This window comes from Drosophila subpulchrella, chromosome X (assembly GCF_014743375.2).
Source record: "Drosophila subpulchrella strain 33 F10 #4 breed RU33 chromosome X, RU_Dsub_v1.1 Primary Assembly, whole genome shotgun sequence".
Lineage (NCBI taxonomy): Eukaryota > Metazoa > Arthropoda > Insecta > Diptera > Drosophilidae > Drosophila > Drosophila subpulchrella.
In genome coordinates, this window is record NC_050613.1 from 8,747,698 (window position 1) to 8,775,145 (window position 27,448).

At 39.4% G+C, this 27,448-nt stretch overlaps 1 protein-coding gene and 1 long non-coding RNA gene across 52 annotated transcripts in view; one reads left to right on the forward strand and one right to left on the reverse strand.

Moving 5' to 3' along the window:
• Positions 1 to 27,448, forward strand: part of LOC119556356 (sodium channel protein para) — a 71,895-nt gene that overhangs the window by 16,899 nt on the left and 27,548 nt on the right. For 11 of the 50 annotated variants that reach the window (XM_037868463.1, XM_037868473.1, XM_037868470.1 and 8 more), the window contains 15 exons: positions 2,399 to 2,554; positions 2,662 to 2,867; positions 6,931 to 7,059; positions 12,746 to 12,837; positions 12,944 to 13,220; positions 13,520 to 13,829; positions 14,975 to 15,283; positions 18,596 to 18,658; positions 20,736 to 20,916; positions 20,976 to 21,187; positions 21,255 to 21,354; positions 21,529 to 21,597; positions 24,632 to 24,909; positions 24,973 to 25,146; positions 26,452 to 26,614. In XM_037868463.1, the coding sequence (XP_037724391.1) occupies positions 2,399 to 2,554; positions 2,662 to 2,867; positions 6,931 to 7,059; positions 12,746 to 12,837; positions 12,944 to 13,220; positions 13,520 to 13,829; positions 14,975 to 15,283; positions 18,596 to 18,658; positions 20,736 to 20,916; positions 20,976 to 21,187; positions 21,255 to 21,354; positions 21,529 to 21,597; positions 24,632 to 24,909; positions 24,973 to 25,146; positions 26,452 to 26,614 (2,719 nt within the window). Of the gene's footprint in view, positions 1 to 2,398; positions 2,555 to 2,661; positions 2,868 to 6,930; positions 7,060 to 12,745; positions 12,838 to 12,943; positions 13,221 to 13,519; positions 13,830 to 14,974; positions 15,284 to 18,595; positions 18,659 to 20,735; positions 20,917 to 20,975; positions 21,188 to 21,254; positions 21,355 to 21,528; positions 21,598 to 24,631; positions 24,910 to 24,972; positions 25,147 to 25,372; positions 25,536 to 26,451; positions 26,615 to 27,448 lie in introns of all 50 variants that reach the window. The other 39 variants (XM_037868468.1, XM_037868471.1, XM_037868479.1 and 36 more) reach the window with 10 other exon arrangements.
• On the reverse strand, positions 5,179 to 11,406 carry LOC119556358. 2 transcript variants are annotated; one of them, XR_005219968.1, is made up of 3 exons: positions 10,523 to 11,406; positions 10,373 to 10,473; positions 5,179 to 5,836 (listed from the first exon to the last, which is right to left on the reverse strand). It is a non-coding gene; the product is annotated as an uncharacterized LOC119556358 (long non-coding RNA). The 2 variants fall into 2 exon arrangements; XR_005219967.1 differs by having other exon boundaries at positions 5,181 to 5,836; positions 10,373 to 10,465; positions 10,523 to 11,401.

A 27,448-nucleotide genomic window follows, 5' to 3' on the forward strand; every position in this document is an offset into this window, starting at 1 on the left:
AAGTGTGTGAAAGTGCGTGTGCTTAGGAGTGTGCATGTCGTTGTAGTTGACGTTGCATGGCGCATGAAAAACTTTCTCTTTTAGCTACTTTCTCCACCTTTTCAACGCCCCAGCAAATGTGCCCCACCAATTTTCCCCACCATCTCTTATTGGAATTGCTACGTATGTATCTAAGCATACTTCACCTTACTCCTAACTATCCATCCCCATTTAATTCCTCTATGTTCCTTTTGTCAAAACCTCCTCAATAACTAACCCCAGGTTAGCCTATATAACTAATAAGTATGACTCATTTGGATCCTGTGTTCTTTTTGTCAAAACCTTCCCAATATCTTACCCCAGGTTAGCCAATACAACTAATAAATATAACTACTTCCTTGATTGCTCATATTTTTTAGCCCATCCAAACCTCCCTTTTCGGTCTACAGCCTATATCTTAAAAATATAATATTCCACTTGTATCCTAAACCAGGCACAAGGTTAAATATTAACCCTAGGTGAACTATAAATAAAGTGAAATTACCGACCTTAACTCATTTTTTTGCTTTCCTAAGCCTTTCAACTTGGGAGCTTGCGTTTCCTGTATAGGCCTCTAATATAAATTTCAATTTCCGACCTAAACACCGCTTGATCTAACCATGCAGTTAGCTAGCCCCAACCTAACCTCATTTCGTTAGCGTCCGGCGAATGCGTCATAAATTTGTAATCGGTACGCGGTCCGCGAAGGCGCAAGGACGACCTATGTCCGGTCGGATCCGGCTGCAATATCCAACTATCTGCCTCTCTTTCGCGCCACTTTGCGGCTTACCTTTTATTAGTTTAAATATAGACTCCAGTTGGATGTTTTAAAAGGCCCGCCACCCATCGAACCACCAACTCCGTGTCCGTGTCCGGGGCTTTGTAGTCCTGGTGTCCTGGTGTCCTGGTGACTGGTGAGTGCCGCAATTGCGTCAAAGCCTCGGCTCCACCAGGCCCACATATATACACCATTACATCCTACACACACATACTGGGAAAATCTAATTGTCACGCCAAGCCAACTATTATGGAATTTTTCCTTTTTCCTTTAGTTTTCCATTCTCTCGCTCTCCCTTTCTGGCCTTCTCCCTCTGTTCGTGTACACATAGAGTGGGTCGCACCCATATAGTATAGCCTGGTATAGTATGGCTATATGTGGTACATGTGGCCGGAGCGAGAGGGCGAATCGAACGATACGTTTCATAGAGTGACGTTAGAGTTTCTGTGCTTTTGGCTCTGGGCTCTTGAATTTCGCTTTTGGCACTGCACGTGCCCGCGTCCGTGGAAAGTAAAAACAGTACGTTTCAGTACCGACTAACCCCGAGCGACTGAAATCGATAGGGAGGCGGATAGTATAGGATGAGAATGAGGATGGTATTGTATGGAATAGAAACCAGAGAACCCAAAAAAAAACAAAAAAAAAACAATGTCATACAATATGTATGGCGGGGCAATTAAAACTTACCCGAACATGCAAGAATAATGTTTGTCTGGGCAATCAGAGAATTTTTTGAAAAACGCAAAATGTCGACGAGGTGACATTGAATTCCCCATCCGGTTTTCCTGCTTGTGATCCTCTCTCCAGATATTCCAACCCTACCCGTAATACTTAGTATAGCCTAGTGTTTTGCGCACTCTAGCTAATCGTTTACCAACACTGGACACGGTTTTTGGTTTCTATTTTATAAGGGCATGCCACATATTTAAAGAACAACATATACACACACATGGAAAGGGACTCCAACACTGGTTACCTCAGTTTCCTCTTCCGTTTCCATAAACATTTCCGTTTCCGTTTCGGTTCCACCTTATACATGAGTTTTATTTCAGTTTCTTTGAACCTGACACAAGAATAATGATGAATCAGAAACTAGATGAAGAAACCATTAAAACGATGAAGCGCTCTAAAAGGTCTTAGGCCAGATATTGGTCGAACCGACTTGGTGTTACTTTTGCATACCAACAGAATCGGCTGAGCCCCCAAGACCCGTCCCTAAGCTGCCTCCCACTCCCCTATTGCTTCGTCCATCACCCTGTATATATACTTACTATATTAAATGTATACCACACTATATATATAAATATATATACATATATAAACAAACCTCTGATATGATATGCAAAACTGAAACCATCACAAAATTCTTTAATTCGAATCGAAAGCGCTTGAAATTGATGTTGATTTGTGTGCCACTCACTTACTTCTGACTTATGATTTTCGATTCTTTCAATTCCGTTTTTGAGTTGGATTCCGGGCTCAAAGAGAGCCGCGTGATTGATAGTGATTGATGTCTTGTGCGAAGGTCCTTGCTAATCTATTGTCGTCCAACCCGTTCTGTTCTCTCCGCACAACGCACACACTTTACCGCACTGCAAACAGATCCGATATGATGACGAGGACGAGGATGAAGGTCCACAACCGGATCCTACACTTGAACAGGGTGTGCCAATACCTGTTCGATTGCAGGGCAGCTTCCCGCCGGAATTGGCCTCCACTCCTCTCGAGGATATCGATCCCTACTACAGCAATGTACTGGTAAGTCCGCTAAACGATCTTATAGGAATCTAAGGGAGGGACTCAATCTTTTACTCTAATGGATATCCCCAATATTGAAAACCCAAATCCAATGATCTCTCTTGCAGACATTCGTAGTTGTAAGCAAAGGAAAAGATATTTTTCGCTTTTCTGCATCAAAAGCAATGTGGCTGCTCGATCCATTCAATCCGATACGTCGTGTGGCCATTTACATTCTAGTGCATCCATTATTTTCCCTATTCATCATCACCACAATTCTCGTCAACTGCATCCTGATGATAATGCCGACAACGCCCACGGTTGAGTCCACTGAGTAAGTGCGCACTATATGTATAATCCTTATTTGAAAATATACTCTATATGTAACCCCCGACTGAATACACTTGATTTGGTTCCTTTCCCTTAGCTAAATTTGATTTTCGATACTGATTTCAGTTTATTTTGGTTTCCGTTTTCGGTTCGACTTTGTTTTTGGATATTTTACAACTAATGTTCTTATACTCTGTACTAGTCATATAAGTATATATATACATCTATATACCTATGTGCTATATAATCGACATACCTAACTATATTTAAACCATATATTATACAATATTATATATGTAACTTTTTCGATATTTATGCAGATGTGTATTTAGGTCAAACTTGAATTTCTTTCCTCTATGATTTAAACAAAAGCCAAACGAAAAGAAATCGACAAACAGCAACAAACCAAAGTGCAATCGATATGTAAACACACCTGTACTATATCTTTATGAAAAACAAAACCCATTTAACAGTCTAAACAATCTGAATAACCTACGCAGGCGAAGGTAAAGGTGTCGAGTAAAGTAAAGATCCTAGGTAGCTAAAACCATTTCCAGTAAGAGAACCTTGATATCATGATGCATTATAAATAGTAGCGGTACGACTACTCGGTGATGGCCAGTCCATTGACAACCGCGACCTGTTGCGAACATCCGCTCTTGTATGATATGACACCACTATCGCATCAAACTGCCTACATACCTATCTTCTATCTACCAACTATATCTGTATATCCTCATATCCGTACTCGTTTCTGTCGTGAGTAACTTTGCAATAATCGATCGTTCGACCATTCGATAACTGGATCGTAGAGCCACCACTACTCGCGTCCCAATCTCAGATCCATTCAAATTACTCATTCCAACTGTAAATTTGCCTCGCTAGTCCATCTGCGGTTCTGCAATCCAATCTCCCCGACTATCCGAACCGAGTTTCCCGATCCGATCCAGAGCTTCGGTGATTCGTAGAGGTCCAGCTGGGACTGAACCAGTCGAACTGGTTGGTTTTGGTTTGTTCACGTTTCGAATTAAATTCAATCGATATATCATTTGTAACTGAAGTATCTTTGCTCCGTATACTCGATCGTAGTTCCTAGCTACCTAGATTATTTATACATACATGTATCTTAACCATGCTTCGAACATACAACATAAAATTGAATTTATATCCATAGATAGAACATATGTAAATTGTTACAAATTGAAATTATATCCATAGATAGAACATATGTAAATTGTTAAAAATATATCTATATTAAGTAAACCTTTTAAAAACAAAAGTATTGTAATCTAAGATCCCTAAACTATTCCCATACTAGAAGCAGAACTTAGTTAATTTCGACCATCGTATCTATGTAAATCATATGTAATCATAGCACTAGAAATAATTAGTTAAGATCCCTTATAATCGAATTTAGTTTTAGAGAGTGTTTTGGTACCGTACTATTCACAGATCGCTCTGGGGGTGAAAGTAAAGTAGAGTTTTGTGTGATACTTAGCTGACTTAGAAAACTTATAACCTTTAGAAGAGTTGAAGGATCCTTGGATCCCGTATATAAACATTTATTTAAATATTCCATTAGCTGGCAGGACATCTGTCTCTCGCTCTTTTCACCTACTAGTCGACTCCCAATCGATTTGAAATGTACCTCTAGTTAGACTCGATTCGATTAGTGCTCATCTAGAAGTCGCTTAACCTAGAATATTGCGTATACGTAGTGGTAACTTGTACATAGGTAATGGTAAACCCTAGCGACAAAAAAAAGGAAAGCCAAGCGAGCAAAAATGCTTTGAAGAGAGCGCCAACGCCAAGAAAGCAATATGTAAAGTGAAAAGAGTTACGTCATTTTTCTAGCTGATATCAAAGTTATTGTCGCAGATTTGGTATCAGAATGGAGCACCCTGAGATAGACAGAGAGATAGAGAGCGAGAGAGAGACAGAGCACATAAGGAGAACTTTAAGGTTAAGAATACGGATAAGGATAAGGATCAGGATGAGAAGTAGGTGGCAGCCAGATGGAAGTGCAAGCGGAAGTGTCACTTGAACTTGGCTAAGGGTTGGACGCGTTCGAGGGTTCAGGAAGTAGGTGGATGGGGGTATGGGTGCCTGAACAGCAGGTGCTGCATAACTTGAGACACGCATACACACACACGCACACCAGGAAAAAGGGAAAGTACGAATGTGCGGAATAACCAGAGAAAGGAAGGCCAAAGGACGCTTCTTAAAGTGGGTCGAGATGGGCATGCACAAAGAAAAATTTCATTGAGAAATGATACTACAAAGGATTCTATTAAAAAATGTTTTTTTTGTTTATGAGCGAAATATTAAGGAACTCTATATATTTTTTGTAACTTAAGCAAGGACAATAATATTATTTTAAAGATACCATTTTTTTACACAATCTAGGAATATACTTTTAACTAGAGGGTTTTCGGAGAGTGATTAAATTCCAAATGCTCCATTGTTTTCGCCAGTGCAGGGGTCACACTTGTGCGGGCCCCTGAGAAAGACATAATACCTGCAATTAAAACACAGCTCGAGTGTCCTTCACAGGCATTGGGGCCTAGGTCAGACGCATTCCCCGTTTCCCAGTCCCCATTTCCCATTTTCCATTTTCCCTGCCCCCGCAGCGACTTTAAACTGTCTGAAATCTGTCAAATGGCTAACTAGGCAGCGGGGGGCGTGGCACTGGGGGCGCGCCAACAGGGGGCGTGGAATGGACAAGTGGGCAAATGGGCGGACCGTTCGGCCGAAGGTCGGATTATTGATCTGACACCCACACGAGCAGCTTCCCACACAAAAGCGGCTTCAAGCAGCTGGCCGTTAAGTATTAACCATTATTGACATTGACAATTGTCTATCTGCATCTGCAATTCAGTAATTGGGACGGTCGAGCACTTGCCAAGTGTCCTTTTGATGTGGAACGGAAGGCATTTCATGCACATCTTCTCCACCAATGCACCCAAGGATTATCTGAAAAAATTATGAAATATTCATGGATTAGAATTGATGCATCTTGATATCTTTTAAAAATAAATTATTTTATTTATCATGTGATGTGTGTTCGAACTGGGAGTTAAAGCTTAAATTGATAAGGGGAAATCATTCCTATGGACAAGCAGCTGTTCTTAACTAAGTAGGGATATTAAAATAATGCATTATGAAATATTTGATAATAGTTCGTGAATTATTAATATTTTGTAGGAATACTTATTTAAATGTTTGAATTGGAAAGAAATAAGAAGGTTAAGCATAAAGGCATGATATGTAGGACTTAAAATATTTGAGAAAATTATTCCTGATGAGTGGCCAACCTTTTCCATAGAGTATGCTTACTAAACTTCAGTAAATTAACCATTATAGGCTATACTTTGCAAATGTTGGACACTGTGAGTCCGAAAGATTCAGGAAGCCTTTCCCTTTCCCAAATTCTTGGTGGGTGTGTTTGTGTGGGCGCTGGCTTTTTGGGGTTCTAGTTGAATGGATGGTGGTAGCAGTACATCAACCTAAGAAAAAAGCAAAGGCAATTTGTGAATCTCAATCAGATACGGATACTATCGTTGAACTCATTGAGGCTGTGGCACGATTCACACAAGCGTTTAGGCTAATCACTTAAGTTAGTTTTAAAACGTACGTTTATACTAAATCTTGGAGAATGATCTTGGAGAACTGCGATAAGGTCTGTCGATGGAGGCGAATATGGTAAATCAACGCTGGATTGAAAAGTGCCAGCGACTGGAGAGCACATCACAATTGGGAGCCGGGAGCGTAGCCTACTTTTAAGCGCCATTTCTCCTCCACTTCGCAACTACTCTATTTTGAATATTTGATTTTCGATTTCTATGTAACAGTTAACCATCTATTTTCTTGGTCAACCTTTACCAATTGGTTTTAGTTTTTGTGTGTCTGTTGTTCTTCTTCTTTTTTTTTGTTTGTCGATGACCCATCATCAGGCAGTCTAACCAAAAAATATATAAAAAAAAATAAACATTTCAAGCAACATTTGAAGTGCATAAGAACCGAGAAGACAACAACAAATTGCATTTCGAAATTCAATTCGTTTTTAGGGTGATATTCACCGGAATCTACACATTTGAATCAGCTGTTAAAGTGATGGCACGAGGTTTCATTTTATGCCCGTTTACGTATCTTAGAGATGCATGGAATTGGCTGGACTTCGTAGTAATAGCTTTAGCGTGAGTTATATAAACCTATATATAATAATATCTTACTTATTACAATTGAATAATAAATTATCATCCATCGTATATCACGCTTTCAATACCCATTGCATACTGCTTTAGCACCGAAAATAGTGTTTACAAAATAATTTATCAAATAAAACAAGAAAGGAAGCTATCTTCGGCAAGCCGAAGTTTCTATACCCTTGCAGGTCGTTCACGTGGGGGGGTTGTATGTAAAGAGCTTTAAAATTTTTAGAAAACTTAAAACTAATTACAGAAATCTTAAGATAATGTTCCATTTCAATTAACTACCGTATATGTTTACTTCTGATCGAAATCAATTTACCCTCTGCAAGGGTATACAAACATATGAATATTTAATATTATATAAATTGAGAATATTGCAAGAGCCATATGATAACTAAAATAAAGATATTATTTCCTAAAAATATTTACTATTTCATTTGAAATGTAGCTTAAAAAGCTTTCCGATTTTCTTATTGTTTAAATAACTAAAAACTTTTGTAATTATAAAAGACTATTATAATAAATGTCATATGATATGATATTAATATTAACATTATTAATATCAGCCTTAACTCTAATTGCATAGTATTATTTTCGGTGTTGATCAGTATCTCCACTCTCGCACCAATGTATCATCTATAAGGATCAGTTCTCGTTTTTTGTGTTGCCTTTGAATTACAATTTGCTTTCGTATTGGTATCTTAACTGAATCATCCATGGTATAAACTGTAGACACATGAATCTGAATAGCAGGCCTTTTCCGTCCAACCACCCACTCAACCCGGACTTCCTTCCAACCCCTTTTCCCACGCCATGTTTTCCGTTTCGGTTTTATAAATTTTCTTTTTTTTTCTGTTTCAAGTTTACAGGCAGTTGACTTCTGATTACAAATTAGCGGTATTTGCATACAATATTTATTATTATTATCAATTTATGCAAAACATTCACACACACACCCACGTACACACCTCATTAACATAATCATGGCTGTCCCAGTACTATATGTGTGTACATATTTGTGTGGGAGTTGCGCAATTAGCAGCATCAAGTTGAGTCAATCAATGGAAGCGATAAAAAAATCGAATAAAACGGAAAAATGGAAAAAATGAGGCTGAATGCCGAAGGCGAATGAATGCGGCGTTAACCGACTTACAGACATATGCATATATGCATATTTTGCCGGTCCATTAAATGTAATCAAAGAGACAGCTGTGTGTCCTATCAGCATCAGCAGTTACATAAATGGGCTCAAAATATGGGAAAGCGCAAAAAATTCAAGTAAAATCGGTGGCCATAGAACAATGCTTACGTTTGTCGAGGCAAATGCACATGAACATGACCAATTGACCGAGTTAAAAACTTTAAATTCCTATGGAAAAATCGAACATAACGATTTTTAAATAGGGTTTTCCCCAAATTAATCAATTTACTTCTCTGCTTAGGAATAGCTCTCTATATATATGAAGCTATCCACTCAAAACTAAGAATCAATGCCTCAAATTTCTTATCATTCAATTTTAATAACTGTAAGTTGACTTAGGTAAATTTTGGCTTATTAAGCCCAAGCAAATCTGGTCACTCTAAAAACATAAATAAGCTTGTTTTTTGTAAAGCTAATTGTCCTCGTAATATAAGAAAATCGGTATGTTTGTTCTTAATTCAATAAGTACTGATAGACTTATTAAGAAATCTATAGAGTTAGTTATGTGGAATTTTCCGAATTAATCAAAGGGGAGAGGTCATCGGAAAAATACAAAAAAAAGGAGCTGAACCAAATTAAAAAGAAAATGGGGCACAAGACCAAAGAGCAAATGGAATTACATTCATTAGAGTCAGCAGTTGGAAAATAATAAAAACGGGGAAAAAAACAGAAAATAGCAGCCACAAGAAAACCGTCATAAAATTCTATAGAATTATACGATACACGCGAGGGAAACAAAATAAGTCGCGTTAACGGAGCATTTTTATTGATTTATTTTTGCCGTTTCTAATGACGCGCCCAACCAAACACATACACATATAAATTATATACACACACATACAGGCACATGACAGGATTTTCTACGATTATTTCACACACACACACACACACACATTTACAAAAGCCATAAACAAATTTTTGGTCGCTCAAGTTAATTTTTGTTCCATTTTCCATCTTTTGGTTACCGCTTTCCCTTGTTCTTTTTGTCGTTTCGTGACAATTCCATTTCATTGCTTTCTGCTTCATTTTAAGCATTTATTGGAGCTGTCTATTTGCCATACTTTTTTTATTTTTCTTTTTCTTTTTTTTTCTTTTTCCTGGGTGGCCCACTGAGGGGGGGGAGGGATGTGGGGTGACTACTGGGAGGTGACTGTGTCGTGCGGCACATTTGCCTGGTGGCGCCGCCAGGACGCGCAGCCTTGGCTCGTCAATGCCAGGCACGACATTTTAAAGCTCCGGCTTAAAGCGTTCGTGTTTATTTTTTATATTTTTCCCACTCGGACGTAGAGCGATTTTTGCCAAATGAAGGCCACTCGTTCCCGCACAAGATTTCTTCTCACCCGAAAGCCAGGTTTCGAAAATAGGTCCTATACCATTGTTAAGCCGAATTCAATTAGCTGGACTGTAAAAGGGGTATTTTTATACCCGCAGAGTGAAAGGGTATACTAGATTCGTCTCGTAGAAGGATGCGCTTTCGAACCCAAAAAAAAATACATATTCCTGAACAGTCGAACTAGCCATGTCCGTATGTCCGTCTGTCTGTCCGTCCGTATGAACGCAGAGATCTCGAAAACTATTAAAGCTAAAAAGTCTATTTGGCATGCGAATTCATGAGGTTCTTGCGCAGCGTAAGTTTCCGAGATGTCTTATTTGCTTATACATTTTTAATGAACGGTCTGACTTTTTGGAGTGTAAATGGGTATTGATACTCAAAACAAAATCCCATTTACACTTATAAAAAATATTAACTAAAATTGTAAAATTCATTAAATAAACTTGCGCTGCGCAAGAATCTCTAGAATCTACATGCTTAATCCCAGCTTTCTAGCTTTAATAGTTTCCAAGATCCCTGCGTCAAGTGAAACTTTTTACTTTTAGAGGTGCAAATACTTGTTTCTAACGTTGAAAAAGTTACTTGGTATTTCAAAGTTTTATGGTGTATACATAGTTATGTATACTTTTTCAATTGTCTGAGTGCTTAGTTTTAGAAACCACAAATCAGGATTCAAAAGAATGTTATATGCGTAACTTAATATTTATAAAATCGATGATGCATTTAAAATGAAGGCCGAATCAACTTTTGTAATAAGGACTTACTTTTTGAAATATTGTATCTTGACAAGGTGGTGTTATTTTATATTCCCAATTGTGACACGCGAAAATGATCTTACATTACACCATTCAAAGTAACTGTGAAGCTAAGCAGAGTTAATGATAACGAACAAAGTTTCTAAACTTAAAATTTACCTCGCTTCACATTTTACACTCATATCTGTCCTTTTTGATCCGTTGTCTTCGTTTAACACCGAACCGTCTTCTTCAATTGAACAAATTTAATTGACTGTTCCATTGGTATTTGACAACGTGGAATTGTTCTACTTAATATTAAGAAAAACTTGTTCGTCCTCGGAACAACTTTCAGCAGTTTGTGACATCTTCGAATCTTTCTGCTCGTCAAATATTGAAATGCTCTTTGAATCTTTGCTTTCAATAGTTAAACACGAAGACTGTGAATCCCCTTGTCCCATGCCATTCGAATGCGAAGATATAGTTTCATTAGAATTTGCCTTGCTTTCTGTTTTATCCTCTGGTCTTATAATATTAAATACCATAGCATCTTCTTCATCAGAATACGCTAAAACCTCCAACAAAGTTTTGCCTTCTGTCTGGGACAGTTGCTCTTGCGGGCCCTTAGTTATTTTCTCCAGAAGACTTTGTTGGCATGCTTTTTCTTTATCTCGTTTAAAAACTAAATCAACGGCCGCTTTTATTTCTTCGTCTGGGAATTCGTCTTTTAGAAAGAATCGGTGTCCACTCTTCTGGATGAATCCGCGCTGAACGCCAACCTGCGTGGCAATCTGTATATCGTCTTTTAAGTCGTTACTCTGAACACCAATATTGCAGGCTATGTGTTTCAAAAGTTCCCGGAAAGTCACAGGTTCACCCATTTCCCGAAGAGCAGCCAGAATCAACCCACCGGCGATAGAAGTATAAGCCATTTCACAAAAATGACTAACTATAAATTTCGATTATTTCAAAAATTTCTTGTTTGCTATTAAGCAGCGTTTGGCTAATAAAAGAAAAAGTTAAGATCTGACATCAAAATCACTGCGTACTTCTGAAAATATAACAACTACTTATAGAAACAAGAAAGGAAGCCTACTTCGACAAGCCGCTATTTTAGACATTTGCAGGTCTTTCCAATTTTATGGAAATTAATAAATGATCATAGAAATATTAAGATAATTTTAAATTTCAATTTGCCACCGTAAATGTTTTGGCGTAAACGAAATATAACGATTTTTGACATCATTTTTGCTATCCTTCATATGGCAGCTATATGATATAGTTGTCCGATTATTATAAAATTCAATTCGCAATTCTGAAATAATAAAAAAGGCTACATACCATAGTAGAATGTGATTAAAAATAAAAGCTTTAATTGTTTTCTTATTATTTTCCATCTGTGATCCTATGATCCTTCTAAGTGTAACTTACTTACCGACGAATCTAATGTACCCTTTTTCTCTACGAGTATCGTAAAAGAATTGCCATTTAATGTTACGTAAACGTAATTCTTTACCATTGCATATAAGCATATAAATGTTACGTATACGTAAAAAATTATTGAATATTTGAAGCCATTCCTAAGGCCCTTAAACAATTCAGCAACTGATCTTTTAGATCTCTAAACCTTGCCCCTCACATTATCCCCCCTTCGCTCTGTCTTTTATCAAAAAACTGGCAATTATACGACAGCACTGCACGCAATGGCAGACAAATCGATAAATATTCATGAAAAATAAATGGAACCGCTGTTGCTAGTGGCACTTTCAGTTTGTAGGTGGTACAACCACCCATTGGCGAGAATTCCCAAAGGATGACGTACGACGGGTCACAGCGAACCAGCGTACTTCTGGTTGAGGAGGGGCCCAAGCTCTTTTATGGCCGGCCACGGGGAGAAAATTGATCGGTGGGCCCCCCAGGACGGGTGGGAAGTGGCCCAGGTGAGGCTAATTTACAAAATGTGTAATAAACTTGGCCCGGCCGCAGCTTTATTTATTTTAGTACCGATGTTTACTGGCATATGTCAAAGTTCGCATTCATTTGGGCTTCCAATGGCATACATATGTACATGCGAACACTGCTCACCCTTCATGCATTTGCTTACAAACACACACTCGTTTGATTTACCTTAATTGCTTTGTAAAGAACAACGAAAGAATAATGAACCCACAACATTTGTAATTATATCGAATGCATTCGAATCCGATCGAATCGAAGCAAATTCTATAAATAACCATAACTAATCGCATGCCTATAGCACTCTAATTACTAATACTCGATGACATTCTGTGTGTATATCCGTATCTGTATCTGTATCTGCCGACCCTGCCATCAAATTACGTCCCTCGACAATCGACCATCGACGATCGATCAACGAAATCGAAATCTATAACCGATCCGCAGTTATGTGACCATGGGTATAGATTTAGGTAATCTAGCAGCCCTGCGAACGTTTAGGGTGCTGCGAGCGCTTAAAACCGTAGCCATTGTGCCAGGTATGAAATATGAATATGAAAGACTATTACCATATTGTATTATCCCTCTGAATGATGAGAGTAATGTACACCAATCCACATTAAACCATTATTTTCCCACTGACAGGCTTGAAGACCATCGTCGGCGCCGTCATCGAATCGGTGAAGAATCTGCGCGATGTGATAATCCTCACCATGTTCTCCCTATCGGTCTTCGCGCTGATGGGCCTGCAGATCTACATGGGCGTGCTCACGCAGAAGTGCATCAAGAAATTCCCGCTGGACGGCTCCTGGGGCAATCTGACCGACGAGAACTGGGACTATCACAATCGCAATAGTTCCAATTGGTACTCGGAGGATGAGGGCATCTCATTTCCGCTGTGCGGCAATATATCTGGCGCGGGGTAAGTTGTGTATTTTGTCCGAGATATCTTAAGAGATCTCAAAAAGATCTCACACAAAAAAATGCATTCTAAAGATCAAATAGGCATTCCCATGGTTAACTTATGAACCAATTACATTCACCATTGAATAATGTTAACTTGATAATGAAAAATGCAATTTCTCTCTACGGGTATATAAAAATATCGCTCAATTTCAGCCCGAACTGAACTAAACTCTGTTCTTTCTTCGTTTCTTTTCATGAACCAATCGATCTCCAATCGCTAAACAAACCAATCGATCTGATACGATACGATACCAGGCAATGCGACGATGACTACGTGTGCCTGCAGGGGTTTGGGCCGAATCCGAACTACGGCTATACCAGCTTTGATTCGTTCGGCTGGGCCTTCCTGTCCGCCTTCCGGCTGATGACACAGGACTTCTGGGAGGACCTGTACCAGCTGGTGTTGCGCGCCGCCGGACCATGGCACATGCTGTTCTTTATAGTCATCATCTTCCTAGGTTCATTCTATCTTGTGAATTTGATTTTGGCCATTGTTGCCATGTCGTATGACGAATTGCAAAAGAAGGCCGAAGAAGAAGAGGCTGCCGAAGAGGAGGCGATACGTGTAAGTAGACACCCAGACCACTGCAAGTGCCCCAGACAACTGCAACAGCAACTGCAACTGCGGCTGCAACTGCCACTGCAACTGCAGCAGCAAGTGCCATGCAGTGGGACAAGAACAGACAGAGAACATTGAACAGTACAGAACCACGAACTGTAATACCCGAACTATATACCACTGCCAATACCACCACACAACCTCAACAGCCAATGGTAGATAATTTCAATTTCGATTGCTGCGGGAACTCGATCGAATATTGAGAATATCTACCCGTACCAATGACTACAACAGCAACAACCACAACAGACTTGCTTTTTTCTTTTGTATGTACCATATGAATATCAATATGAATATGAATATGAATATGAATCGACTACTCGTATGTATATCGTATGCCCTAATATCGTATGCTTTAGCTAATTGTCTATCAAATCTAATCAACTATCGCAACATCTTATCAAAACTACTATCTCTCCTGTACTTTTCAATCATTGTATAAAGTGTCGAGCTCGGTTCCGTCTGATACCGCCATCTCGAACCAGTAACTGCTCTATAAGACCTGGTCTTAATCACAAACCATTTAGCTTTCAAAGTTCCTGGAACTTGCCCTTTCTCTCTCTCTCTCCATGTATACTTATATATTTTATCTTGTATGAAAACTCTTTGGAGATATATGTACTCGTACTTACTTAATATATACTTATGATTTTAGTGCACCATTAGTTCCGATCCTGTCACTAGTCACAAATGATTAACGAATATAACAAAAGAAGAAATCAAATTACTCACAACCTATACTTACTATATATATATATATATATAAATATGTATCAAATAAGATCCAGCCCTGAACCCAGTACCCGAATCCCAAGACCCCAAGCCCCGTCCTATGCCAAAAACAAACGATCCTCAAGACCCAGCACAGCACCTTACTGTATGATTTCATTTGATCTGTGTACCTATCAACCATAACCGATCAAAGTAGCGTAGTTTTGCTTTTCGTAATGTACCAATTCCGAACCCCAACCGAATGATCCGATCCCTAACCAAAGAACCTCCTCCCCAAAGACCCCCGAACCTCCGGATGTGTGAGATTGCGGAGTGATGGGACTGTATATAATGGCTAATCATAATAACAATTGTTGTAGGAAGCGGAGGAGGCTGCCGCCGCCAAAGCCGCCAAGCTGGAGGAGCGGGCCAATGCGCAGGCTCAGGCAGCAGCGGATGCGGCTGCCGCCGAAGAGGCTGCACTGCATCCGGAGATGGCCAAGAGTCCGACGTATTCGTGCATCAGCTATGAGCTTTTCGTTGGCGGCGAGAAGGGCAACGATGACAACAACAAGGAGAAGATGTCCATTCGCAGCGTCGAGGTGGAGTCGGAGTCGGTGAGCGTTATACAAAGACAACCAGCACCTACCACAGCACACCAAGCTACCAAAGTTCGTAAAGTGAGCACGGTAAGTATTCCGAGCGCAGGCGCATCATTTTTCTTTACCTTCCTTTCCATTCCAGTCTTTTGTGTTCCGTTCCGTTCTGTTTCGTTCCATTTGACGAGTTTCCTTTACCTTTACCTTAACCTTTTCCGTATCCGTATCCGTTGTTATCGTTCCCCTATTCCGTTTCGGCTTTTATCGTTTTCCTATTCCTTTTACGTTGATACGTTTTGGTTTTTTGGCTTTTGCGTTTTGGGCTCTACTGTACCCAATGTCTTTAGACCTAGATATGTTAACTGTTAGCCCGATGGCCTGAAGCATATAAAAATATACATATATCCTTTGTCTTAAGTTGCTTTTGGTCTCGATAAGGTTGATTTTTCGTTGCGTTTTCATTATTCTTGCCGACTCCTCTGCAAGGGTCTCCTCGTCTTCCGATCGCCGCCTATCGATCACCGATCACTGGGCTCCAGTTTCAACTTGCGTTGCAGCTTCGTGTCCTTCTATGAGCTATCGATTAATTGCGTCACCGCTACAGCTACAGTTAGAGCTACAGTAAAAGTTACAGTTATAGTTACCGCTACCGTTGCATTGCCATTGCATTGTTATCGACCCTGGGTTATCGCATATCATTTCTTTTATCGTTTCTCGTCGACTTTCTTTTGATTAGTTTGATCATTTTGTTGGATCTCTCCCTCTTTTGATTGGATCGTACATTTCGTGCCTTATATGCTGTATAAATTTACCCGTATGATCATGCAACTAGATATTGAATCCTTTCATACCTGTATATGGATATAGTGTTAGTGCGTGTCGATATGTATGTATGTACTACGATCTTTACCTATCTCTATAACTCTCTTTCGCTCTTTTTTTTTTTTGATGGTTTTAGTTTTCTTTTTTTTGTTAGATTTCCGTTCTTTATGTGCATGCGAGTACCTGTGAGTGCGTGAGTGTCGGTGGGATATAGAATCCCAGGCAGTTTTGTAGTTCTATAGTAGGAGCTTTTGACAATGTTTTTTCCATTTGCCTAGCTTCTGATTTAGAACTTGTTTTAAGTTTTATTTGATTTCGAGTGATTTCGTTATTTCCTTTGTAGTTTTTGTTTAGATTTTGGTTGGGTCATTGCTCGGAATGCTTTAGGTAACATCGAAAAACTCGTTATCTACATATATTATGGATTCCTTAATAATTGGCTTCGAACTGCATTCTGCTACGCCCGACATTTCAACGCAAGCTTAAAGAACCGAAAATAAACAATAGGCTTCAGATTCGTCAGCATGGCCTGACCATTGGACCTGCGCTTAAAGGCTTTGAACCCATATAAAAACCACTAAGCTTTTCGGTTTTCGATTTAAATTGATTTTCGCTTTTGGTTTCGGTTCCGGTTTTAAGTGCTATCCTTGATCCCTGACCCTGGTCAACGATCAATGTTTTATTTGAGTTAAAGTTCCTGTTCTTGTTTAAATTTCTATTAATGTTCCGTTCCAATATTTGTTGATATATTGTACGATAGAGTTTCAGATTTGATAATTTCTGTGGCTGCATAACCATTGCATGCATTGATCGAACGTTACATTTACCGTTATAGCATCTTTAAGTGTATAACAATTATAACAGTTGACACACGCCACAAGCGAAATCCGAAAATTAGAGTCCATCGATTGGAGAACGTTGCCATTCGTGCAATCAGCACCAGATCGAATAAAATCAAATTGAATTAAAACGAATCGAACCGATCACAATATCTATCGGGCGAGCGATAACCAATTGCGATAAACACCGATCTTTCTCTTTCTTGCTAAGCTAACTATAGATACCGCTCACGACACACGAACTTTTTGGCATATGGCAAGCGTTTGCTTTTCCGCACAGCTATACACACACATAAATGCGCGCAATTGGAGGATTTCCGCGATAGCCGATTACCGATAACCAATAACCGATTATATGCGGTTCCCTTTTTTGAGCAGCAAACTCTCGAATGTTGAAAATGTCTCGGCTTCTTCCGTTTGAGTCATAAACCCACTAACACAGCAAAGAACTGCCTTGAATAACTAAGAATAACACATTTTCACACGATATATACCTAACCGATATACTGATTGATAACTCGCTATCGCTATCTCGCTCTCGCTCGCTCGCTAGCTCGTTCTAACCAACTATCAATTTTGCTCAGGGCAGCCTCAGATAGTTTTCGATGAGAGCAGAAACTATTTGGGATTGACCGTTGATCGTATACCGATAAGTCCCCAGTTGCCTCAGGTAGGTTGCTCTCTCGCTCCCTCTCTCTCTCTCTCTTCCACACACACACTCTTTCTCTCTCCAACTTTCTCTCTGTCTCGCTCTGTTAAACCAACCAAGCGAACTCACACAGACAAGAAACAACACGCGTACACCCCCTCAAAAAAAGAAAGTCTGTTTAGGACCCGCAGCAGAGCCAAGATCTATGTAAAACCGTCCAGACATACCGTGTAGATATTATATATCCTTACTTTCGATCCGCTAGCCGCCCCCTGCCATGCCCGCTGAGTATGCAACGAAAAGACATCGAAAGCGCAGTAGATTTGTGATTTGAAACTAGAAATGCATCCGTACGAAGTTTGGAAGAGATTTGCCTAGAGTTGATTGTAGAACTTACCGATTAACACTTGATTCTGATTTTCGATTATTTTCGTTACCGTTATTGAGCCGGCCATTCCGCCAGTGGGACCGATATCCCAATCGACGTTCGTTCAAACCTGTTCTTTTTCCGTACTTTTCCATTGAAATTTTCTCTTTTGTTGATTGATAATTCTTGATCTAAGAACCGTATAAGTATAATCCTGTTAAGAACGTTTCAGTTTTTTCGTTCTCCAACCCCGACCCTTAAATATTTAGCTAAATTAATCAACCTTTAAATCAAACGCTACGCTGAAGTAGAACCGAAATCACACCACAAATTTAAAACTCAAATCAACCGTTCACAATACTACAAAATGTAAAATAGTTGCTATCTTATCATGTTAAAAGGAACACATACTTACAAACATAGTGACACAATATGTATACACACAACAGAGACACAAGAAACACACACAAACACACAAGTATTCTCACCACTAAACGCTCCAAGTAATAACTTTTCCTTTAAATCGTAGACAACCAAACCGAATAATTTATGCCAAAACAAAAGAAAAGAAATTGTGCGAAATATAAATATACATTTATCCATAGATAATAAAACCGCAATCGAGGAATATATATATTTTATTTGAATCATTTTTCTTTTTCTTCTTCTATTTATACTTTGTTTGTACAACAAATGAAAACGAACCGAAAAAAAACAAAACTTAGACATCCTTATCCTTACCTGGTTCACCGTTTAACATACGCAGGGGATCACGTAGTTCTCACAAGGTAAGCGCCCAACACACACACTCGAACACACCACACACCCACTGACACCTCACACAGATACACCGACCACTGACACAGATACACATCCACGGATTTGCGTTACACACGTACATGAAAACCATCCATCATCGGCCAGTCCCAGTCGATCATATCCACGCGATATCGATCTCGATCCCTGAACCATGGAATTGGCCATAGATCATCACGAATCACAACACCCGTCGACCATCTGAGATTCACCGTCCTAGTCTTAGCCAAGTAACCGTATCTTGTAGGCAGTTGCTACCGTACAGCGTTTAGAACATATAGTTTTCGAAACGGTTTCCATTCAACACTGAACGAAGACTTCGGATCATCTCCCATATAAGCGACTAGTTAGCGTAGCACCCGAAACATCTGTAATACTCCGTAATACCCGAACATCTTTAGATCTGAGAGTTCATATGTGCATATATGCACCACCCCATATCGATAAGCTTTCGCCTTAGCATTACCATAACATAACCATTTGTCATACTCACCTAATCGTCTATTACTGTATACATGTTTTATGGTTTTCTAATCTTCGATAATTGTTTCCTTGTTTGGCCTTGTTTTGTGTATCGCTGTATCCTCATATCCCTATATATATACTGTTATACATATATACTATCGTGCATATCCATCTAAAAACGTATAGTCGTCTAACTAACTGTACTGCTCTTTACTGTACTCGGTTGTAAGTGTGTCTGTCTCTGTGTGCCTGTCCTCAGTTCCTTTGTACACCTGTACACCAGACTCTGGTTAGCTTGATCTCAGCAGTGGGCTTCGATGGGAACAGTTCTCGTCCGGATGTCACTCATCTCACGGTCACTGCCATAGTCGCAACTCACTGTCACGATCACGGCCATGATCACGTTCACCTTCACTTTCATGTCTCAATGTGCATTCTTATGATCGTTTTGCCTTCTGTTTTTCTTATTTTTCTTTCTTTTTTTTCATTAGTTTTTATTTGTTAATTGTAAGTATCTGTGTAAAAATGTCTATGTATTCGTAGAAAAAAAAATACATACAACAATAAAGAAATCAAGGAAGAACGCTATAGTCGAGTTTCTCGACTATCAGGGGATATGCAAACGTCATAGCGAGATTGTAAAGCGCCACCTATCGCCAATTTCAATGTATGGTTATCTGGACGGCAGACAGACTTAAGCGTTATGGGCGTTAGAGAAGGCGTGGAAAGCTTTTTTTAGGTCAATCGATAGGAGTTGACGAGACAAATGTCTTTTAGTTAATATTATGTTTCTAACATGAAATCTGTGGGCGCCACAGTTTTGGGCGGTTTGTGGGCGTCAGAGGGGGCGTGGCATGTTCGCGTGGCAAACTTGCGCTGCTTGGGAGGACAAGGAATCTAAATCAGAAATCTCAATCGTCTAGTTCTTAAAGTTTCCGAAGTCACAGACAGACGGACATGGTTAGATCGACTCGGCTAGTGATGCCTATCATGAATATATATACTTTATGGGGTCGGAGACGCTTCCTTCTAACTGTTACATACTTTCCCCGAATACAATATACCCTTTTACTCTACGAGAAACGTGTATACTAATAACTGAGTTATATTCCAAAATCCGTCTGTGGTCCGTTTCCTATATATACTGAAGTTTGCACTGCAAATAACCGGATTCAGCTCAGATACATTTGATACTACCTGAACTGATTTCGTTGAAAGCTCATTTGATTTATTCGTCCGCTCTTCATTTATTATTGTTGCCTATAATTGCTCATTTCAATCCCATCGATAACGAGTCTTTCTATTAGAAAAACAGACCTATAGGCCGAAATAATGCCCCGCGTCATAACTATCACCACTCTCGCCAAATACCACCTAATACCTACTCCTACTACTGCCCTCTACTGTATTACTACTTTGTAATGACTTATTACGACTATATATCAAAATATATATATAATATACATGCTGTGTGGCTTCACTGAATGCGCGAGTGGTGCGTGTGTGTGTGCGCGAGTGAGCCTGTGGATGCCAGTGTGTTTAAGCCGATGAACTAACCAATCCTAACCCTGTAACTATGACCAGTACACGATACGGAACGGACGTGGCCGCTTTGGTATACCCGGTAGCGATCGCAAGCCGTTGGTATTGTCAACATATCAGGACGCCCAGCAGCACTTGCCCTATGCCGACGACTCGAATGCCGTCACCCCGATGTCCGAGGAGAATGGGGCTATCATAGTGCCCGTGTACTATGGCAATCTAGGTAAGGTTTTCCTTTCCCTTTCCTTAATACCACCTCAAAACAATCCATTTCGCTTCCAGGCTCTCGGCACTCATCGTATACCTCGCATCAGTCCCGAATATCGTATACCTCACATGGCGATCTACTCGGCGGCATGGCCGTCATGGGCGTCAGCACAATGACCAAGGAGAGCAAATTGCGCAACCGCAACACACGCAATCAATCAGTGGGCGCCACCAATGGCGGCACCACCTGCCTGGACACCAACCACAAGCTCGAGCATCGCGACTACGTAAGCCCCTACGGTCCATTGATTGTTTTGTCATCGACTAAATGATCGATTTTATCGATAATTACAGGAAATCGGTCTGGAGTGCACGGACGAAGCTGGCAAGATTAAACATCATGACAATCCTTTTATCGAGCCCGTCCAGACACAAACGGTGGTCGACATGAAAGGTATAACATTTTCGATTATTTTATATATCGGTCTACATTTAATCAATTAAGCCTCAGATTTCAGATATCAGTTTCCTAGTGTGTGTTTATTACCTCTTAAAATGTTTTGTTTGATACTTTTTACAATTTGTTCGATAATTTCGATAACACATCATCCTCCTTGTTTCCTTTCAGATGTGATGGTCCTGAATGACATCATCGAACAGGCCGCTGGTCGGCACAGTCGGGCAAGCGATCGCGGTGGTAAGTGAATTCATATATGCCTGCCGATAGCTGTAACTGTTTACTATCGATTAATCTCCATTCCGTTCATTCTGTACATTATTGCATCCCAATCGATATCGATCGTCGTCTCTTTTGTGTTAACCCTTACATGTGCATTGTTCCATTTGGTTTCCGTTTCCTGTTTCGTTCGTTATCATGTAAATACAATACTGTAAACAGCCTTGTGAGAGCGCGGGAAATAAAAATTGCCAGTCGATTTTCCCCGACAATCTCCTCTTTTAAATAATTTACATTTTTGGCTTTACAAAACCAGCATAATAGCTTAAGATCATCTCCAGCCCAGATTTCTTGTCCAAATATAAAAAAATCCAATGGATTGACAGTTTCATTGACCTGGCCAATTTGGCTGTCACGACAACGATTTAATTTAATTTCCCCTCATGGTTTATGCATTTCATTTTGCATTTTAAATGGGGTCTTGTTTTGATTTTATCGGTTCGCATGCGTTTTGTGACCCGGCCTGTCTGAGTCCATCGACTGTTTGATTGATTGATTGATTGATGGCTGAAACGAGTGACCACGTGTCCCGCTCCTAGAGCTCGCATGCGGCCTGCATCCTGTGCATCCCGTGCATTTGTCGATTGATAGTTAATCACTGATTACCGACAATTGACAACCAATTTAACCCAATCGCGTTGCGTGTGCCTTTTTTTTTTGTATACGAATTTCACCCATTTGCATTTTCCTTTGTGTTCTGTTCTGCATTCTATCTCTAATCTCTTGTGCATACATATATATATATATAAATATTTTTGATTCCTCTTTTCGATTCCTCTGCTCTGAACTGAAGAAAAACAAAAACAAAACATAATCAAGCTAACATATATATATATACCTATGCATATAACTCCATTTATATATATATACTCCAATGAATGACTTCTTTGACTCGTCCATTTTATTTAATGCCGTTGATGCTAACAGAAGAAAGCGAACAAACAAAAAAACAAAACAAAATGCCAAAACCTATACAACAAATGTTTAAAAACAAGCAAAAGCAAAAGTCCGTTAAAAAAGAGCTGCCCGCTAGCCACACACACACAGCCAAACAGCCACACGTATATGATTAGAGTTGTTTCCCCACAAACACACTTACACGAGCGTATAGCGGGAGAGCAAGGACTTTCTTATAGCCTTTCTCAACTCTCTCTCTCTCTTGAACTTTAAGCTTTCGCATTTTGCACGCTGCTGATGCTGCCACCCACACAGAAACACCTCAAACATACACACACTCACACACTGAGCAGCCGGAGAGGTGACGAAAACTCCTACTCACACTTTCCAGCCAGCTGTGACGTCACGAAGGCTGCTCCTTAGAGAGGCTCAACTTGACACATACGTTTCGAAAGAAAGTTTCGAAAATACCAATCAAAAAAGCAAGCAATTCGCGAGATTCGGTTTTCTTCCTATGTTGGTTACAATGCCTTTATGTATTACCTTTCGTTACCTTTTTTTTTAGTGCATGCCTTAACTAGTTACCTGTATATTTCTAATATTTTAGACAAATTCCTGCCCAAAATACTAGATGATTTCGTTTTTTATAAGTAATTTTTGTCATATTTCGTAGTTATTTTGCATTTTGGCCTAAAAAAAAAAGAATAGTTTATTTGTTAATACTAGAGCATGCTTTTGTTGAACAGTTCGTAGAACATTATTTAGACCAATCACATTCACTGTTATCTAATGATTTCCATGATTATGAAAAATATATATTATATGCTTAGAACTAATTTAACTGGTAATTGAAGCGTCGAGCAACTATTGTATTGGAATATAATTCGAGTAGTATCATTGGCGTCTTTTCAGAGTGTCCGATTTGTTTCCGACGAACGGAGAAACCAAAGTTATAGAGTAGTTAGTAATCAGAATTAGTCGCATATAGACATTCAGCTTTTAGTAGAGAAATTCCAGGATTAAGTAGCTGAATACCAAATTGACGGTTGAATCTTCGGGTACCGAAGTGGAGATATTCTTGCCGTAAAGCTGGCAAAAGTTCAAAAACAACATTCATAGAATAGCAATATTTTTGGATTTACCCCTTAAAAACAAGTAATCGTAATATTTGATGTCTGTATACTTAAAATCAATACTTAATCCTACACAGAGAAAATTCTGACGTTCTCATCTGAGTTGAAAATGGTCTTAAAAATAGAACGACATTTTTAAGTTGAAAATGTTTTTATTTTGCTCGAATCAAGTTTAATTGGCGGTATTTAAGTACATTGTATGTACAAATAAACTATTAGTTCAGTCCTTAGTGTATACTTATCAAAAAGTTGTTAAATAAACTCAATTTAACTTTTCTCTTCTCACCATTTTGTTCTTATATTGATACCAAAATGTACTTACACGGTTTTCAAGAACGAATGATCTCAATTCAAGAACAATGTTCTCAATTCTAGAACAATGTTCTCAATTCAAGAACAATGTTCTCAATTCAAGAACAATGACATAATTTTTATAATGAAAACCATAACTGATCCTTTTTGTTGGGTGTAAGGTTTGAACAGGTATTATGTTTTAGAGATTTATTAAGTGTAGTATGGTGGACAGTGGGATGGTTGGTACATAGTAAATCTTAGTTTCTCTATCGATACCTTGTCAGCTTTACGCGAGGACATCAATCAGTTCCCGCCAAGTAGTTCAGTTGAGTTACACTTTATGGTACCTTAAAATTTGAATTAACAATGCAATCCTACCTACAAACTTTTGTTTTCGTAATGTGCAATGTGCAAAGCAAGAATTGCCAATCAGTATCTCAAAGCCAAAGCCTCTCTCACACAAGACACAAACTTTGAACCGTTTGAACCGCTTAACGAATAATATCCAATGCAATGAGCTTCAACAAGATAACCAAAAAAAAAAAAACAGCAAACCAAAACAAGAAATTAAATGAAATGAAAACGATTGTAAATCTAACTAAAGTAAAAGCAATCTGGCTGAGTCAAAGTTGGTCAAATCACCACTAATAACAAATTTTTGTATGGTTCAGTCTCCGTTTACTATTTTCCAACAGAGGACGATGACGAGGACGGGCCAACGTTCAAAGACAAGGCACTCGAAGTGATCCTAAAAGGCATCGATGTGTTTTGTGTGTGGGACTGTTGCTGGGTTTGGTTGAAATTTCAGGAGTGGGTCTCGCTCATAGTCTTTGATCCCTTCGTCGAGCTCTTCATTACGCTGTGCATTGTGGTCAACACAATGTTCATGGCGATGGATCACCACGATATGAACAAGGAGATGGAACGCGTGCTCAAGAGTGGCAACTATGTGGGTGTTATAACCTTGACTATCACAAACTCTATATATATTCTCTATATCTATCCTATACAGTTCTTCACGGCTACATTTGCCATTGAGGCCACCATGAAACTAATGGCCATGAGCCCCAAGTACTATTTCCAGGAGGGCTGGAACATCTTCGACTTCATCATCGTGGCGCTATCCCTATTGGAGCTGGGTCTCGAGGGTGTCCAAGGCCTGTCCGTCTTGCGTTCGTTTCGATTGGTAAGCCTCCCTTTCGTTTCGAAAGGGACTGAAACAAACTTCATCACTAGCCTAGTCCTAAGTTAGTTCTAAGATCTTGCGACTCTAATCTCTAACCCCAGCAGGTTCTAAATAACGTGTTCTTACGCGATCCTCGTGCTACCGCAGCAATCGTGATTAACTCAAACTCGTACTCGTGCTCGTTTATATAAACCCCTTTCCTTTCCTTTGCCCTGCCAATTTGCAGCTGCGTGTTTTCAAGCTGGCCAAGTCCTGGCCGACGCTGAATTTGCTCATATCGATTATGGGCCGCACTGTCGGCGCCCTGGGCAATCTGACCTTCGTCCTGTGCATTATTATCTTCATATTCGCGGTCATGGGCATGCAGCTGTTTGGCAAGAACTACACAGGTACTTTAGGAGAAGGCGTACGCCACACCCAGAACTCCCAGCCTCCGATGCTCCTGTTCCTTCCCAATTCCTCGAATTCAAAGCAAAGTTCTAGCGTGCAATGAAACTATTTTCTTAGTGCAACCTTTCTCAACCTTTTTGCCTCCAACTTTTTCAACTTACATACGTTTTTTGACTCTACATACTAAATACATATTACTTCTTAGCTATAGTCTTGAAAATACACCTACGTAAGACCAAGAATTCGCCTAATTCGAGAACTCGTTTAGAGAGCCACGCTTTGGGCACGGTTTATCTTAAGTTTACCACACTTTGGTTTGATTTTAGTCTATTTCTTAAGATTCTGCTTTTGCTGCCTAATAAAAACAAATTATTGCGGAAAATCTTGCCCGGACTATGTCCTTTTGTCTAGAGAGATTCTTAACGCATTTTAAGCGAATGTTATGTTATAACCTAAAAGACACCTTTTATAGGCCCGGAAAAACCCCATTAGGCATAGCCTAAGCCTAAGTAAGAATGATAAAACCTGTATATATAGCAATTACTTATGTATGGGGTTCCATCGTGCACAGAAATGATGATTGCAGCTAAAAATGGCTGTGCACGAACCATCGGAGACATTAAATGATATTTTACATTAATTTTTAAATCGATTGTTTTTTGGAATAATTCTATATAACCTAAATACAATTTTTTCCACTATATTTTCCTAATGCTTTGCCCGGCTTTCAAACCAAATCAAATAAAATCGAATCGAATCAAATCGAACCGAATCCTAACCAAATAATCAACATGCTCGATTAACCAATCGAATCAAATCGAATCGAACTTCCCATACACCAATTGTCAATTGAACTATGAATGATCCCCAAAAAAAAAAAACCAAATCAAATCAAATCGAATTCGCAAACTGCAGCTGCGTGTATTTAAATTGGCCAAGTCTTGGCCAACACTTAATTTACTCATTTCGATTATGGGACGCACCATGGGCGCTTTGGGTAATCTGACATTTGTACTTTGCATTATCATCTTCATCTTTGCGGTGATGGGAATGCAACTGTTCGGAAAGAATTATCATGGTAAGTGATCAAGATCAAGAGCATCCCCAACTCTCATACAAGTCTTTATTCGATGTGATGTGTGTGTTATGTGTGTTTCTGTTTCGGCCTTTTATGTTCAATATTCGTACTCGTTATCGTCTATGTGTCATGGGAATCACCGTATCCCCGATATATTTAGCCTCACCTGTCTGTATGTACTGCGTTGTTTGTGTTCACCAAGCTCAGTCTAACACATAAAAGGAATTCAAATAGAATGAGAATCATAAAAATCTTCCATCTATTTGGATTTCTGCTAGGATAATATCTGCAAATCCATCGTACCATGCTACCTTATCATTTATTATACACCAATGAGTTATTGTTAGTTTTTGCGGTCTGCTTAACTCATCAGTCCGGTCCGAATAAAAATGCTATCCCACTCAATAGTCGATCCCCAGCGACTATAAGAATGGCTTTATGATTTACTTGGAGCTTGAGTTCCATTAGATCCAGAGAGTTCCAAGTGCCCGTGTCCTCCGTAAGTACTGGCCAGCCAGTGATGGCGATGGCGATAACCATCTTTTCTCCTAGCTAATTTACTCCAAGCTCGTCTATTTGATTTTTTCCTTCCTAAGTATTATGTATATGCGAACGCAACCGCAACCTAGCTACACACTTTCGTAGCTCTAGCCTGAAAAACAAATCATGACGTTGATGGTGATGAGACGTGCGATACTTTGTGCCACCATTTTCGGTATTCTGTTTTCTTTTTGAGTTTTCTGTGTACGATTTTTCTGGCATTTTACCTTATAACCTCACCGTTTTTTGTGAGTGCCCGCTGCGCTGAACACTTTTTGCACACGCTTTTGTATG